Source organism: Oncorhynchus keta, chromosome 3 (genome assembly GCF_023373465.1).
Source record: "Oncorhynchus keta strain PuntledgeMale-10-30-2019 chromosome 3, Oket_V2, whole genome shotgun sequence".
NCBI lineage: Eukaryota > Metazoa > Chordata > Actinopteri > Salmoniformes > Salmonidae > Oncorhynchus > Oncorhynchus keta.
In genome coordinates, this window is record NC_068423.1 from 25,748,181 (window position 1) to 25,766,294 (window position 18,114).

Sequence of the window (18,114 nt, forward strand, 5' to 3'; positions counted from 1 at the left end):
GACCAGTCCTCCAGTACCCCCAACAGTAGACAGGACCAGTCCTCCAGTACCCCCAACAGTAGACAGAACCAGTCCTCCAGTACCCCCAACAGTAGACAGGACCAGTCCTCCAGTACCCCCAACAGTAGACAGGACCAGTCCTCCAGTACCCCCAACAGTAGACAGGACCAGTCCTCCAGTACCCCCAACAGTAGACAGGACCAGTCCTCCAGTACCCCCAACAGTAAACAGGACCCGTCCTCCAGTACCCCCAGGAACAGTACCCCCAACAGACAGGACCCGTCCTCCAGACCAGTCCTCCTCCAGTACCCCCAACAGTAGACAGGACCAGTCCTCCAGTACCCCCAACAGTAGACAGGACCAGTCCTCCAGTACCCCCAACAGTAGGACAGGTACCCCCAACCAGGAGTCCTCCAGTACCCCCAACAGTAGACAGGACCAGTCCTCCAGTACCCCCAACAGTAAACAGGAACAGTAGACAGGACCAGTCCTCCAGTACCCCCAACAGTAGACAGGACCCGTCCTCCAGTACCCCCAGTAGACAGGACAGTAGACAGGACCAGTCCTCCAGTACCCCCAACAGTAGACAGGAACAGTAGTACCCCCAACAGGACCCAGTCCTCCAGTACCCCCAGTAAACAACAGTAAACAGGACCAGTCCTCCAGTACCCCCAACAGTAAACAGGACCCGTCCTCCAGTACCCCCAACAGTAGACAGGACCAGTCCTCCAGTAACAGTAGACAGGACCAGTCCTCCAGTACCCCCAACAGTAGACAGGACCCGTCCTCCAGTACCCCCAACAGTAAACAGGACCAGTCCTCCAGTACCCCCAACAGTAGACAGGACCCGTCCTCCAGTACCCCCAACAGTAGACAGGACCCGTCCTCCAGTATGGTATGATGTCGAACGAAAAAATGATCTGTCGCCATTTATAAAATTGTACCAAAACAGCTGTCGTGATTTTCATTTATACAGTATGACTTTATTCGCATAAAAACTGAGGATGGAAACGTGGTTACTGTAATCGATTCCATTAAAATGTGCAACAAAAAAAACACGCTTTTTGGCCAAAAAACAATTTCTCAAGCAAAAATGTTGCCAAGATTGTCTAGGAGTGGTCCGAGTGGAGAGGGGAAAACTGAAAACTAGCTGTTATTGGCAGAGAGGTTTAGAACTCTCTTTCTTATTGGTCTATTAACCAGTTTACAGCATGCGTTGGTGATGTCACTATGGAAAGCCGAAACTCCCCCCCATGTAAACCTGTTGTTTAGAAGTTCCTGTGTAGATTACATTGTCAACCAGCAACTATAACTAGAAATATACGTTGTCATACTTTTACTGTGTAGTTTCATCAGCTGCTGTACGATATGATATAAAACACAGGAAAAATGTCATGTTTATTGCACTGGGTCTTTACGGAGACTGCGTCTAAAAATAAGATGGGTAATGTCATTATCATTTAGATGTCATTATCATTTAGATGTCATTATCATTTAGATGTCATTATCATTTAGATGTCATTTTCTTTACTGATTGGTTGGTTATGACTGGAGGCTTATTGAAGTGGAGACACACACTCCGATGACCTAAAATGATCAATGCCATGTTGGTCTTTCAGTCAGGCCAACCCAAGCTGTACTGTGCAGTAGGCTAACAGTAAACCTACTACTGAAATAATAGATAAATGACCCTGTCAACTGAGTCAGAAATTCATAGGTTTCTGATCCCCCCCCCCCTGAAAAAAAATCAGATTTTCACACTCAAAGTCACACTTTGTCAATAGAAATACAGAAAAAAACAATGCTTAAACCACATCAGCAGACCACATTTGAGGTCTGGGCAAAAAAATATAAGGCATTTAGATTTTTGAGTGTAGTTACCCTTTAATTCAAGTTTCAAGTTGTACGAGTCATATGTACGGGATATGCATGGTAGACATTGTCCAGCGAAATGCTTACTTGCAGGTTCCTTGTCGACAACGCAACGACGTTGTGACTTTTGGCTAATTAATATTCAAGATCATCTACTGATGAATTACTAGAATAATTCATTGATCCGACTTAGGTAGCCTAATGGTTAGAGCTTTGGGCCAGTAACCGAAAGGTTGCTCGATCGAATCCCCGAGCTGACAAGGTAAAATACATCTGCCGTTCCCCAGTAGGCGGTCATTGTAAATAAGAATCCTGTCCTTAACTGGACTTGTCTAGTTAATTAAATAAAAGGTTAAATAAAATTAAAATATTTGGTTATCTTATCTAAATTAATCTAAGAGGGGCACCATTAAGGGCTGGATATAGAAACCCTTGAATTAACTCCATCTGTAGTTATCATTAACCATTAATTATATTTCAACTTGCACCAACAGTAAAAATAATAATAATAAATTAAATAAAAAGACAGTGTTGAGATTTACCCATGCATGCCATGCCCACAATCACACAGAAATAGACATTTAAAAGTGAATCAATAAGTTTAAAATCATAAGTCAAAAGATATTGTTGCTGTCCTTGGTTTTGAAAGTGGTTGTCAGGGCAAGACTATTTCCATTGTAATGACTGTAGGCTACCAAGGCCGACCTAATCAAGTGTAGCACATTTGAATGGATTTGATCCAGGACTGCATCACCTATTTATTTTTTATTTTTGTGAGATTAGGCAGGATTTGTATTTTTAACTAGGCAAGTCAGTTAAGAACAAATTCTTATTTACAATTATACCTTTATTTAACTAGACAATGACGGCCTGGGAACAGTGGGTTAACTGCCTGTTCAGGGGCAGAAAGACAGATTTGTACCTTGTCAGCTTGGGGGGTTTGAACTCGCAACCTTCCGGTTACTAGTCCAACGCTCTAACCACTAGGCTACCCTGCCTACACATCAGCCAGAGACGAAGTTCTGAATGAGCACACCTTTCGGGGAGAGGACATATGCTTCATGTTCACATTTCATATTCCTTCCATTAAATCCCTTTCATTGATTTTTAATTGTAAGGTTCAATCTAATACATTTACTTTGGGTGTGAACTGGCTCACAGCATTTGGAGATAACACACTGTCTAGCACTAGATGAACATCGATATGTTTTTTAAAATTATTGATAAATCATTTGGATGGAATCACATATTGTGGAAATCAGAGGTCACACAGACAGTAGACACTACCTACACATTCTTAGCCGCCCCCCCCCCCCAGGGGTGCACATTTACTTTTTTACCCTGGCACTACACAGCTTATTCAAATAATCTAAGCTTGATTGTTAAATTCATTATTTAATTCAGCTGTGCAATGCTAGGGCAAAAAAACTAAATGTGCACCCCTTGGGTGTGAATGAATAAGCTGCATGGCAGAAGTGCTGCATGAAAAGTTCAGATCCAGCTACTAAAACAGGTTTAGTACAGGGCTGTGATCCATAGGGTAAACCGTAGCAAAAACCTTTTTCAAAAACAAAAACCCGAGTATTTATCATGTTCGAGTCGGCTACCTCCTCGTTTCACTACATTCCACAAATGTTTCTTGCCTACTGAACACAGCCCAGGAATCCAATTGGTATGTAGTATAGAACAAGTTTAGACTTGTTGCTTCACCGTTAACAAACTTAGGGCAACGAAGCAATCCTTCCCGATGAATTCATCTCCAACTAAGAAACCTGCAGAACCTTTATCTCCCCAAAAAATCCATTGAAAATTGACACCATTTACACAACTTGATTTCACAAGTTGAATCAAAACGATCAAATCAAACCTCACCGTTTCCTTGACAACGCTTCAGTAGAACCAGACGTTTTTCCTAACCACATGACCTGAGCATGGGAAAACTCTGGGCCCTAGTTATGGTTTTATGGACTATAACTATGTAAAGTACCTAGTTATGGTTTTCAATCAAAAGGTCCAGAGATATCCCTGATCAGGTCCCGTGGTCAGGAAAAACTCCCCGAGTATCAACCATAGAGAATGATAGAGGACTCTGGTATCCCAAAAGCCTGTTTTAGCATGGGCAGCGCCATTGAGGACTTTCACCATTTTGAAGTAGTCGACTTCCTATGGGTTAAGGAAGGATCACATAATTCCATCCAAGTCATGAGGAAGAGTCAACCAATGAATTATACTCAGGAGTAAACACTCCATCACTCCAGATGGGAGTATACACCCTTTCAGTTTGTTTACCAACTCATAGAAGTAGTAGAAGAAGAGAATTAACTACTTCAAAATGGAGATGGCCTCAATGGCGCTGCCCGTGTGTTCACATACACCATAATGGAACAGATACAACGTTGATTATGGCTTTACATCTCTATGGTATCAAAACTAAAAACAAAACAATTGGGAAGGCAGACATTGATCAAACATACAAGCAAGTCTTTTGCATTCTGAAAATCACCTAACGTACAGAGACCAAAGCTCAATGAAATAAATACAACCAGCCCTGCACTTTATTTTTACAGTCCTTCCACAGCCCCCGTTTCCTCGAATAATCACACTGAAATTATCTAACATCATTCTAGATATTATTACAACTCATTTCAACAATATTTTATAACTGTTTGGTCCTGTGATAAGTGTTGCTTCGATCAATCAATAAATTACAACCAAAAAAGTGATTATTTGCTTATTAACACAGAGTGTTTACCGTTCAATTCTGGAGTAAATACTAAGTGTACACGTGTCGAGTCAAACCTCTACCATCCTTTCTGTGGTGAAGAGCACTTGTTGGCGTCCGTATGTTAGCAGCGGCAGTCATGGGAATCAAATGGATGGATGGATGATTGTTCAGGCCTCCTTTCTCTTCATGATGAGGGGACCGACGTTGTCCCCAGTCTCCTCGTTATGTTTAGCATGAGCGCCGTCGCAGTAGGGAAACTAGGGCCAGAAAAGTTGTTAGAATACAGTAAATACATCTTAAAATTCCAAGTAATAACATTGCCTTTAATAGCCTCCAGTCTGTTTTAGTTGGCCGATTCCTCACAACCACATCTTTCCATGCCGTGTCGATGTATTTCTAGTGGTTGAGACATGACCCATGTATAGGAGCCAAGTCTCAATACTTCTCTCCGATTCATTTCCATCAAACGGAAATCATACAAAGAGTATCGGATCAAACAGGTAAATTGACATACAGCGAGTATCAGATCGACAGCGAGTATCAGATCGACAGCGAGTATCAGATCGACGGCGAGTATCAGATCGACAGCGAGTATCAGATTGACAGCGAGTATCAGATCGACAGCGAGTATCAGATTGACAGAGAGTATCAGATCGACAGCGAGTATCAGAGTATCAGATCGAGTATCAGCAGATTGACAGTATCAGAGTATCAGTATCAGAGTATCAGATCGTATCAGAGCGACAGTATCAGAGTATCAGATCAGTATCGACAGCGAGTATCAGAGTATCAGATCGACAGCGAGTATCAGAGTATCAGATCGACAGCGAGTATCAGAGTATCAGAGCGACAGCGAGTATCAGAGTATCAGATCGACAGCGAGTATCAGATCGACAGCGAGTATCAGAGTATCAGATCGACAGCGAGTATCAGAGTATCAGATCGACAGCGAGTATCAGATCGACAGCGAGTATCAGAGTATCAGAGTATCAGAGCGACAGTATCAGAGTATCAGATCAGAGTATCAGGTATCAGATTGACAGTATCAGAGTATCAGATCAGAGTATCAGTATCGACAGCAGAGTATCAGATCAGAGTATCAGTATCAGATCGACAGTGAGAGTATCAGATCAGAGTATCAGATCGTACAGCGAGCCTACCTTCAGAGTATCAGATGGACCGGTATCCTCCAACACCTGCAGTATACCGCCTTGTCCCCGAGATCTTCGATGTCAAAAGCATGCACCACTTTGGGGTCGTCTTTCTGCAGGTCCAGGTTGACCTTGGGCTTGACCCCTGTCCCCTTGGAGAGGTACTGGAAGAGGAGGATGCCCGCAGCTGTAGCTCCTGCAGTCACACCGATGGCTGCCACCAATTCAGCTGTAAAACAAAAAACAGACACTTAAGACAGGCTGCTTTGCGAGATGTTTTGGTGTCTCTACCTTCATGCCCTTTGTGCGGTTGTCTGTGACCAATCATTTTTGTACCCTATTTTGTGTTGCTACCATGTTGTTCTGCTGCCATGTTGTGTTGCTACCATGTTGTTGTCATGTGTTGCTGCCATGCTGTGTTTTTGTCTTAGCGGCTCTCTTTTTGTAGTGTTGTGTTGTCTCTCTTGTCGTGATGTGCGTTTTGTCCTACATTTTTTATTTTGATCCCAGCCCATTGTAAATAACAATTTGTTCTTAACGACTTGCCGGATGATCCAGTATCTACAGGCTGGGATCAAACCCGGGTCTGATACATTTATGGTGATGCCTCAAGCACCGTTTACACTGATGCAGTGTCTTAGACACGCTGCGCCACAATGCAGGGGAGGCAGGCTCCTGGCCCTTTTATTATTGACAGTAGCATTTCAATCTGAAGGAGGTATGGTTTGTACAGGCTTTCAGGTGAGGCGATTATCCAAAAGACATGCGTCCTCGGAAACACGGCCCTGCCTAGCGCGCTGCTTCTTGACCAGCTGCTAAGTGACACCGCCTCATGTGGTCAAGCCCGATGCAGTGTGTATTTCAATCTGGAAAGGGTATGGTTTGAAGTGACTGAAATGCATCTGAAAAGGTATTGGGAAGTTCAGAAGATGATGTGGTAAGATCTTCCGTGTAGAAGATATATTTCCCCCCAGTCTGATTTATTGCCTGGTCTTGTCCACTCAGTTCTAATGGGTTGTGGGCATAGTAGAGTGTGTACGTATGTGTTCCTGAGAGTCTTACCTTTCAGTTAAGGGGTCATAATATTTTGTAGCATAAACCATTCAAAAGAGACACATTTGTTGGAAGAAGACAGAAAACCGCTCTGTTTATTACAACCGCATATAGAAGCTACAGGATACCGGCATAAGCTCGGTTCTATGAACCGTGCACACATTTTCTCTTGCGACCGAATTTCAAATCAAGTCACGAACCCTAGCTTGGGAATCCCTGCTTTACAGAGAAATACTTTTCTCGGCCTCATATATGAACCCTTTTTCTATAACGTTATCGAGCGAAATTAAGAAGGAATGTCGACGTAACCTGTAGCGACATAAAATGCTAAATGTCGCAGGAGAAAAAGATCATTAGCCACATCATTTTCCATCAATGGATGTCGATTTAACTGTAATCATTTTTGCGCATAACTATAAATACATCCGACAGGAGAGTTTTAGTGATGAGTTTGTGTCTCTCAGGACAGAGGATCTGAGATCGCCTTCAATAGTATTTGCAAGATGTTAACTAAACTGAAAAATTCAACTTGAACAGCAAGGCGATTTCAAGGTAAGAAGTGCTTGTATTGCCTAATAGCCTATAAATTAATGCTGGTATAGGCTACTGATGATGGGGTCTTAATTTCAATCACTGAATGAATCAAATATGAATAATATGAACTGAATAAACTTGTCAACAACAACCAGGTTTTGGCTTTTTACTTTAGCCTAAAGTAAAAACTTGACTTGTTTCTGTCAATCTAATGCAACCATTCAAACAGCTGTTCGGGAAATTGCAATAGAGGCGAGCTGTGACCATGATCACAATTGATCATTTCCAATTGAATTAACTAAACGTGGGCATTAATAATCGCATAATAACAGAAGGCTACAGCAGCAATAAGCAATAAACTGAAGTTATAGGCTATTTATTCAATCCTTTGCCAGCTCCAGGTAGGATACACAAGTGCCAAAAATTGATTTGCAATGAATGACTCTGGTGATTTCGCCATTCCAAAAATATTTATTTGATCAAATGCAGGCTATAGTAGCCTAGAATGGCATCGAAATTAATGTGATGGCCAGATGCAAATGTATCAATGCCCTTATTTAATGTCCGCTTCATTGTGAACTTTTCCCCATAATAGAAGCACAAGACGGAGTTTCATAACTTCAAATATCCAATCGCGCAGCTCTCGATAATTAACAACAGAGCAAAACCCCTTAATAACTCGTTTGATACGGTTTCCCATAAACGAAGTCGAAATAAAATCATAATTTAGTTAAAACCACGTCTTCCGAGCGAGTTCACCTAAAGTCAACTTAATAAACAGTTTTCCCAGATCGTTTTTGTCGCAGTTATTTCTTGACACGCATCATAATAATGTATTTAATGGGAAAAGGGTTTTGTGAACTCTTTAGTGACTTGATGAGCAAAAAAAAACAACAGGAGGCAACAAGTCAAGGTCGCAGTCTTACGAAATGACAGGCATGCAAACTATTATGCCATCGTACTAAACTTTTACAGACTACATTAACCAATGTCATAAACTAGCTCATTTTTTCCCCCGGAAAATATTGCTAAATAACAACAGTTTTCGTAGCTAAGTACGTAAAGTTAGCTAGCTATAGCTGTCAAACTAGCTTCAACTTGTTTTGCTAGTTAGCATGGCATATTTACCTTTTGACAGGGAAACGTTGTTGGAACTCATGGTTTGTAACTATACGATTGATCCGAGGTAGTTTTGTGGAGAAGGTGTAGCAAACTATCGGTATGGCTCAAATCCTGCGTAGTAACTGGCACATATTTTAGATTAATTAGAAAATGTGAACACGCAGCTAACTATATTAGCGTTATGGCAGCAGCATTAGTGTCCCAGCAGCAACATTAAGATAACCGGATTTCCGATTTTGCCTTCAAAATAAAAGTCTGTGGTAAAACGCTATGTGTATATGAGACGAAATCAATAATTTTTACAGCTTTGCATAGTGCATAATGTCAAAATAATGTCACAAAATTATAACTACATCAGGGGAAGAGTCTAAGTTAAAGCAAATTAAATTGCTACTTTATAAAAAATAGATACTATTATAAGGTGGAGCACATTGAGAAATGGAGCTTAAAGTAAATTAGTGTAAAGAAAATATATATATTCTACAAACCCTATTGATCTAGTGCTAGAGCAAGCACCTGGATGATCATCAAGACTCTATGGGAAGATGATTCAAAAGTATAACTTTTTGGACGACACGGGTCCCATGATTGGCGAAAACCAAACACTGCATTCCACAGTAAGAACCTCATACCAACGGTGAAGCATGGTGGTGGTAGTGTGATGGTTTAAGGGATGCTTTGCTGCCTCAGGTCCTGGACAACTTGCCTGAATAGAAGGAACCATGAATTCTGCTCTGTATCAAAGTTCTACAGGAGAATGTCAGGCCACCTGTCTGTGAGCTGAAGCTGATGTGCAGCTGGGTCATGCAGCAAGACAATGATACAAAACACACAATCAAGACTACATTAACATTTTTAAAAAGCAACACATGAAGTTTTGGAATGGCCTTGTAAAACTCCAGACCTAATCCCAATTCAGACGTTGTGGCAGAATTCGAAACGAGTAGTTCATTATGTGTTTCCTATAATCACACAAAAAAAAGAATAATGTTATCGTATTCACGACACACCTATTGGTGTACACCGAGTCACAATCCATATTTTCAGTTTGCATTTGGTAAACTGGGACAGCAGCTTACATCAACTGGGACACCATTATTATCGTCCTAATTGTATTCCAATGGCAATTCAATACACTTTTGTGAGATTAGGAAACATCTGAGGATTTCAGAAGTGCATCATGTGTTGGGCCAGTATGTGTGTTGGGCCATCATGTTTTGGGCCATCATGTTTTGGGCCATCATGTGTTGGGCCATCATGTTTTGGGCCATCATGTGTTGGGCTAGTATGTGTGTTGGGCCATCATGTGTTGGGCTAGTATGTGTGTTGGGCCATCATGTGTTGGGATAGTATGTGTGTTGGGCCATCATGTGTTGGGCTAGTATGTGTGTTGGGCCATCATGTGTTGGGCTAGTATGTGTGTTGGGCCATCATGTGTTGGGCCAGTATGTGTGTTGGGCCATCATGTGTTGGGCTAGTATGTGTGTTGGGCCATCATGTGTTGGGCTAGTATGTGTGTTGGGCTGGTATGTGCGTTGGGCCATCATGTGTTGGGCCAGTATGTGTGTTGGGCCAGTATGTGTGTTGGGCCAGTATGTGTGTTGGGCCATCATGTGTTGGGCCATCATTTTTGGGCTAGTATGTGTGTTGGGCCATCATGTTTTGGGCCATCATGTGTTGGGCTAGTATGTGTTGGGCCATCATGTTTTGGGCTAGTATGTTGGATAGATGTCACTCAGAAGACAGAAATGCACTAGTAACAGTACTACAAGAACCAAGAGCCCTGCGTAAACTATTCAGAAATTAACCCACCAGGATTAAGCTGTCCCAGTTTGTGATGTCCCACTCTTTCTGAATTCACTTGTACAAAACCGTGAAACTAGATTTCCCCAAAATAAACATACTTCTCGAACACTACAAAACAAAAATGTAGAAATACTGAAGCAAGAAACTATATCTTTTTTGATACTCTGAGAAATGATGCTTATAGGTTGCAACCAACACCTATTATCTCCACAAATGTTTTCCCAACTGAACAAACCCCCTCTCCCTGACAGCATCAGGAATCACAAAACCCCCCTCTCCCTGACAGCATCAAGAATCACAAAACCCCCCTCTCCCTGACAGCATCAGGAATCACAACCCCCCTCTCCCTGACAGCATCAATAATCACAAACCCCCCCTCTCCCTGACAGCATCAATAATCACAAAAAAAACCTCTCCCTGACAGCATCAATCACAAACCCCCTCTCCCTGACAGCATCAATAATCACAAACCCCCTCTCCCTGACAGCATCAATAATCACAAACCCCCCTCTCCCTGACAGCATCAAGAATCACAAAACCCCCCTCTCCCTGACAGCATCAAGAATCACAAAAAAAACCTCTCCCTGACAGCATCAAGAATCACAAACCCCCCCTCTCCCTGACAGCATCAAGAATCACAAACACCCCCTCTCCCTGACAGCATCAAGAATCACAAACAACCCCCTCTCCCTGACAGCATCAAGAATCACCAATTGACACATCTCTATAGCTGTACAATTTTATTCCTTTCAGAAACAAAATGTCAATTTCAGTACGCACACATTGCACACAGAATATTTTGTGTTCCTTTTCTTGTAATTTTTCTTAAGCAAGAGAGTTAAGCACTAAGCCTGCATTTACACAGGCAGCCCAATTCTGATCATTTTCCACTAAATTGGTCCTTTGACCAATCAGATCAGCTCTTTTGCCCATAATTGGGCAAAAGATCAGAATTGGGCTGCCTGTATAAACGCAGCCTTACACACCGCAAATAACCATCAGGTTAGACATTTCGTTAGCAGAGATTGCTGGTGGATATATTTATAGGTCTCCGTGTACATTCAGATCGATGATAGAAGGTCCATCCTCTAAAACCTTCCAGAATAAAAGTATTGTTTTATGTCAAATTCAGCAGGACTCGAGCAGAAGAATCTCACTCAAGATAAAAACCGGATTCTCAGAGCAGATGTTGTTGCATAATTCTTAACAATACAAAACAGCTTTGAACAACCACTTACTAATTTTGGGTTATTGGCAGAGTTTGCAGCATTGCTCGGACATTATAACGAAGAGATCAACACTGAAGCTCCTGCATAGCATGTTCTCTGTTATCAGAGATCAGACTCCTGTTCATTAACACTGTAATGAGAGGGTAAGGGAAAACTAAGACTTCTGCTTTAATACCAAATCACTCAATAGCGCTTTAGTATGGGCTTAAAGTGGGTGCATGAAGTAATAGCTGTCCTTGTGCTGTGGCAAGCAATATCTCCGTACACAATACTGTACAAACAGGAGGTCTTACATAACACAGTTTTGCTGGCTCAAATTCATGATACGCAAACACAGTGTGTAAACACTGAAGAAGAGGAGCTTCGTAATTGAGCCAGACTTAACGTACTAAAACACTGACTTGAAGAGCCGTCGCGTAGTCACAATGCTTCAATGCTAGACTTGTAGGTGGTCTTCGGGTGTGACTAATACCTGGATATAGCATATGGACCACTGAAAAAGGAAAAATACTTTATTTTTAAACTAGACTCAACAATTTCACTGGCCAGGAAATTAGAACTTTGAGAAAAAAAGAGAAACGTCATTTGCTAATACTGCCTTCTCACAGCACAGGGACATCAGTCACTGACATCATTCCAGGACATTGTTTAGAGCACGTGTCAAACTCATTCCACGGAGGGCCGAGCGTCTGCGGGGTTTTCCCCTCGTCCCTCGTACTTGATTGATGAATTAAGGTCACTGATTAGTAATGAACTCCCCTCACCTGGGTTGTCTAGGTCTTAGTTTAAAAGGAAAAACCAGAAGACACTAGGCCCTCCGTGGAATGAGTTTGACACCCTTGGTTTAGAGACTTGAGGAGTTTCATCATTTCATCTTATCAGTAGTTGTGATACACATGTACAATTGGGAAATGCTTTTCAAATGTATTTTTAAACGTTATTGGGAGTAATAAATAACGAAATGGTAATCCAAGGTTTAGCCATTGATCCAGACTAGTACCAGGGGCTAATTAATGTGCGGTCTAATCCAATCATAAGAACACACATGCAAAGTTTGGGAACAGGGCATAGTTGGAATAACTCAGAGCAGACTGGCTATAGAACAACAAATACATACAATCACAAAAATCAATGTTTAAAAAAAATCGACAAAAAAAAAAAAAAAAAAATATTGGATTGTTGTGATTTTTTTGTGAAAAATAAAAATTAAAAATAAAGTCAGAATACCCATGCTGATGAATGAAATGTACTGACCTGGCTGAACGCCATGTGGCAGCTGGCTGCAGTGGCGCTCTGATTTTACAATAGGCCTAACTGGAGCCTTCACAAACAGCCACACTGATGCGTAAGCACTTTATATGAAAACACCAACAACAACAACAAAATGAAGATAATGTATGGCACACACATGTACACTGAACAAAGATAGAAAACGCAAACACATTTAACCACTTTACTGAGCTACAGTTCATATAAGGAAAATCAGTCAATTGAAATAAAATCATTAGGCCCTAATCTATGGATTTCGCAACGACTGGGAATACAGATTTGAATCTGTTGGGTCTTTCAAATAAAATAAAAGTAGGGGCATGGATCAGAAAACCTGGTGTGATCACCGAATGTTGTGAAAAGTTGTTGGATATTGCCGGGAACTGGAACACACTGTCATACGTCGATCCAGGGCATCCCAAACATGATCAATGGGTGACATGTCTGGTGAGTATGGAGGCCATGGAAGAACTGGGACATTTTCAGCTTCCAGGAATTGTGTACAGATCCTTGTGACATGGGGACATGCATTATGCTGAAACATGAGGTGATGGTGGCGGATGAATGGCACGACAATGGGCTTCAGGATCTCATCACAGTATCTCTGTGCATTCAAATTTTAATTGATAAAAATGAAAATGTATTCGTTGTCTGTAGCTTATGCCTGCCCATGCCATAACTCCACCGCCACTATGGGGCACTCCATTCACATCAGCAAACTCATTGCCCACACAACGTCATACACGTGGTCTGTGGTGGAGAAGCCAGTCGGACGTACTGCCAAATTCTCTACAACGACGTTGGAGGCAGCTTATGGTAGAGAAATTAACATTCAATTATCTGGAAACAGCTCTGGTGGACAGTCTTACAGTCAGCATACCAATTGCCAGCTCCCTCAAAACTTGAGACATCTGTGACATTGTGTTTTGCGACAAAACTGCACATTTTAGAGTGGCGGTTTATTGTCCCCAGCACAAGGTGCACCTGTGTAATGATCATGGAGTTTGATCAGCTTCTTGATATGCCACATCTGTCAGGTGGATGGATTACCTTGGCAAAAGGAGAAATGTTCACTAACAGGGATGTAAACAAATTTGTTCACAAAATTTGAGAGAAATAATCATTTTGTGCGTACAGAAAATTTCTAGGATCTTTTATTTCAGCTCATGAAGTAAATGAAATTAGCGCAACACTAATTATTATATATATATTTTTTATTCAACCTTTATTTAACTAGGCAAGTCAGTTATGGACAAATTCTTACATACAATGACGGCCTACACCGGGCCAAACCCGGAAAACGCTGGGCCAATTGTGATACAGTCTGGATGTTGCGTTTTATATATTTTTGTTCAGTTTATTTCCACTAAAAACAACAAAGGCAACACATAGGGTTGAGTTGAGAAGAGGATGGCACAGAGTAGCCAGTAAGTGAACTGCTACCCGGTTTAACAACAGAGTGGCACCTGACAGGATGAAGCCACTAACCAACATGGAACGAAAAGGAACGACAGAACAGAACATTGTGTGACGTCATAATGCCAAAGGTTGAGACATTGGCTGCAACAGTATTATTCTAACAAAGCAATTTAGAAGAAGTTGATGGATGAAATACATTTATATGTTTCTTTTGAATACTTGGCGCTCGGTTAATTTTTATTTTACCTTTATTTAACTTGGCAAGTCAGTTAAGAACAAATTCTTATTTACAATGACGGCCTACCCCGGACAACACTGTTAATGCTGCCGTTTGAAATACCTAGACCAACCGATAATACATGTATTGTGGTGGTCATTCAATCTTTTAGTTACAAGCACATTCACATTGAATAGTTTTAACTGATGACTAGAACAAGAAAACAAATAGCAGCTATGAGAATTACTTTGGGGGCCAAATGAGAGACTTCCTGTCCAAACTGCAGGTAATGGACCCTTTGTACTGGGTGAGGAACTCCCACAGACACAGGAAGACAAATCTCTTAAATCCCTATATAGACTAACTGCTGGCAGTAGTTATGTCCCTTTCTTACAACTACAGATACAAAACACCAACAAGTCCTTACTAGGCAAATCAAACACAAGGCAATTCTACACTGTCTGTAGAGTGGGTGTCGTCATGGGCCTGGTATAGGAGAGGATGAGGCACTTTCTTAGTGAGGAAAGGCAGACTCATAATTCATCTCTGTAGTGCAGCATCTTCGAAAAACAACCAACGTACCAAGATCATGGCATATCTTTCAAAAGTGACTGACATACTAGCAGATCACAGAACTCCATCACTAAAAAGAGAGTTTGAGGAAGTTGCTGAACCAATGTTTTGTTTTTATATTTTTTAAACATCCCCATCGCTGTTAACCATGCTCTGATAATAAAGCTATGATGATGGGTGTGTCACAGGCGAACGGAGAGTGGACCCTTGGTGTGACACACTGAATTAAAGGGCCAGCCCATGACGATGAAACAGCATCTTGGTCCCTTCATTTGATACGAATTAAACTAAACCCCCCCTGTCTGACATTTGTTTTTGTTTTTTTACATTGCTGGACAGCACATAAGCACATTTTCCTCTCTACCTCAGACATAACTGGACTGTCAACACAAGTCAAATCTCAGCAGGTTTTGGCTTTAGTGCACCCTAGAACTACTACACACATAGGTATTTACACACAGTGCCAAAAACGAACACCGTTTCTGTGCTCCTTAGCATTTACCTGCCACCCAGGGTTCATGACATGGGACATTAGTCATATTAAAACATCTATTTGAGGGGATTTTAGGGAAGGGAGTGAAAGGATATTTACAGTTCGATTATTAAATGGCTGTTCCCAGTTCTTCCCAGTTTCTTGTGGTGGTTTCCGTGACAACCTTTCAGCAGCTTCTATACAGACGACATGGGCATGTCTTCATGGCTCCTCAGACGACTTTAACAGCTCCAGTAATGCCCCAACCGCTCCAAAATAGCCCTACAGAAAACAAACGTGGTAAATACAGTATTATTACTAACACAAAATACAGTACGAGTACTATTACAATGCTCATTAATGGAATCAAGGAAATTGATTATGGAATCTGGGCGCTATTGGAGTAGAGTTGACAGCTTTGTTTACATCCAGTCTGACAGAATCTCTTTAAGTCCAACTCAAAATCAAAGCGTTGTACCTCGTGTTCTAGGAACAGGGCCTTCAGTTGTCCCTTGGACCAGAAGTCCATGGCATATGCCAGCAGCTTAGTAGACACGGTGTTGATCCGTAAGAAATTCCCAACAAACACAACTCTCTCGATTTTCTGAAAGCGAAAAGATCATGGTAGTAAAATAGTTCACGTATCCAATTAAAATTTGTTTTCCACTAAGAAGCCCGTTAATAAAACCAATAATCCTGCAAAAAAACACAGATTAACAGTTCGGAATGGTAATAACAGGAACGGTCAATATTTTAACTGTGTACTCTTAGAGATGATTCAAGTTATTTTGACAAACTGATATTACAAAACACACAGAGAAGTACATACACATGGCAACATGGCAAGGAAAATACTCATTACGACCACAAGGTGGAGCTAACCAGGAGTCTGTTGTATGTCATCGGCCCTGTACTCAAGCTGAGAAGTCAGTTGGACCTTGAAATGCTACATACATTATATCTACTGCTGTGTCCCTGTTGAACTAAGCTGCCATGTACTGATTGTCCTGTCAGTGACGCTAAAAACAAGTTCCTATCAACCATTGTTGTTTGGCAATGAAGTATTCTATTATGTAGTTCATGCTTTGGGGAAAGGTCTACGGGGCCAGTTTGTGGCGTTTGCTGAAGATCTGTGCTCTTTGATAGCTCTGTACAATGCTGCTTGATTACCATGCCACAAGGCAACACTGTGAAGAAGCCGAGGGCATACAGAAAACCACCCAAATGACTAATATATGTGGTCGTCTCACCTAGCTACTTTAAGATTAATGCACTAACTTTTAAGTTGCTCTGGGTTAAGAGTGTCTGCTAATTGACTAAACATGGAAATTCAAATAAAAGCCCTTTAGACAACTACTTCTCGTGAAAACATACACTACATGACCAAAAGTATGTCGACACCTGCTCGTCCAACATCTCATTCCAAAATCATGGGCATTAATATGGAGTTGGTCCCCCCCCTTTGCTGCTATAACAGCCTCCACTCTTCTGGGAAGGCTTTCCACTAGATGTTGGAACGTTGCTGCTATAACAGCCTCCAGTCTTCTGGGAAGGCTTTCCACTAGATGTTGGAACGTTGCTGCTATAACAGCCTCCACTCTTCTGGGAAGGCTTTCCACTAGATGTTGGAACGTTGCTGCTATAACAGCCTCCAGTCTTCTGGGAAGGCTTTCCACTAGATGTTGGAACGTTGCTGCTATAACAGCCTCCACTCTTCTGGGAAGGCTTTCCACTAGATGTTGGAACGTTGCTGCTATAACAGCCTCCACTCTCCTGGGAAGGCTTTCCACTAGATGTTGGAACTTTGCTGCTATAACAGCCTCCACTCTTCTGGGAAGGCTTTCCACTAGATGTTGGAACGTTGCTGCTATAACAGCCTCCACTCTCCTGGGAAGGCTTTCCACTAGATGTTGGAACTTTGCTGCTATAACAGCCTCCACTCTTCTGGGAAGGCTTTCCACTAGATGTTGGAACATTGCTGCTATAACAGCCTCCACTCTTCTGGGAAGGCTTTCCACTAGATGTTGGAACGTTGCTGCGGGGACTTGCTTCTATTCAGCCACAAGAACATTAGTGAGGTCGGGCAGTGATGTTGGGCGATGAGGCAGTCAGCGTTCCCAATTCATCCCAAAGGTTTCTTGACAAACCATTTCTGTATGGAACCTCGCTTTGTGCACGGGGACAGTGTCATGCTGAAACAGGAAACAGGAAGGTGCCTTCCCCAAAACTGTTGCCACAAAGTTGGAAGTACAGAATCATCTAGAATGTCATTGTATGATGAGCGTTAAGATTTCCCTTCACTGGAACTAAGGGGCCTGAACCATGAAAAACAGCCCCAGACCATTATTCCTCCTCCAAACTTTACAGTCGGCCTATGCCTTAGGACAGGTAGCGTTCTCCTTGCATCCGCCAAGCCCAGATTTGTTCGTCTGACTGCCAGATGAAGCATGATTCATCACTCCAGAGAACCTGTTTCCACTGCTCCAGAGACCGATGGTGGCGAGCTTTACACCACAGCAGCCGACGCTTGGTATTGCGCATGGTGATCTTAGGCTTGGATGTGGATGCCCAGCCATGGAAACCCCTTTTATGAAGCTCCCGACGAACAGTTATTGTGCTGACGTTGCTTCCAGAGGCAGTTTGGAACTTTCACATGCTTCAGCACTCAGCGG

General features: G+C 42.0%; 2 protein-coding genes across 2 annotated transcripts in view; both read right to left on the minus strand.

Annotated features, from left to right (window-relative positions):
• Window positions 1–1,321: 1,321 nt before the first annotated feature.
• On the minus strand, window positions 1,322–8,691 carry LOC118368835 (CDGSH iron-sulfur domain-containing protein 1-like). The gene is made up of 3 exons (XM_052494162.1): window positions 8,464–8,691; window positions 5,778–5,977; window positions 1,322–4,854 (listed from the first exon to the last, which is right to left on the minus strand). The coding sequence occupies exons 1-3, from the start codon at window positions 8,492–8,494 to the stop codon at window positions 4,765–4,767; spliced, it is 321 nt and encodes a 106-aa protein (XP_052350122.1). The 5' UTR covers window positions 8,495–8,691; the 3' UTR covers window positions 1,322–4,764.
• A 2,297-nt stretch (window positions 8,692–10,988) lies between these two features.
• Window positions 10,989–18,114, minus strand: part of LOC118368841 (pantothenate kinase 1-like) — a 35,544-nt gene continuing 28,418 nt past the window's right edge. The window contains exons 6-7 of the mRNA XM_052494167.1: window positions 15,921–16,046; window positions 10,989–15,724 (exon numbers count right to left, since the gene is read on the minus strand). Coding sequence (XP_052350127.1) covers window positions 15,665–15,724; window positions 15,921–16,046 — 186 coding nt within the window. The 3' untranslated portion in view covers window positions 10,989–15,664. The remainder of the gene's footprint in view (window positions 15,725–15,920; window positions 16,047–18,114) is intronic.

What these genes read in the sequence shown, in the direction of transcription:
- LOC118368835 (XM_052494162.1), bottom strand. Translation starts at nt 8,494, where the DNA reads ATGAGTTCCAACAACGTTTCCCTGTCAAAAG. An exon ending in CAACGTTTCCCTGTCAAAAG is followed by an intron (nt 5,978 to 8,463) that starts GTAAATATGCCA and finishes TTTGTTTTACAG; the next exon opens with CTGAATTGGTGGCAGCCATC. An exon ending in GCAGGTGTTGGAGGATACCG is followed by an intron (nt 4,855 to 5,777) that starts GTCCATCTGATA and finishes TTCTGGCCCTAG; the next exon opens with TTTCCCTACTGCGACGGCGC.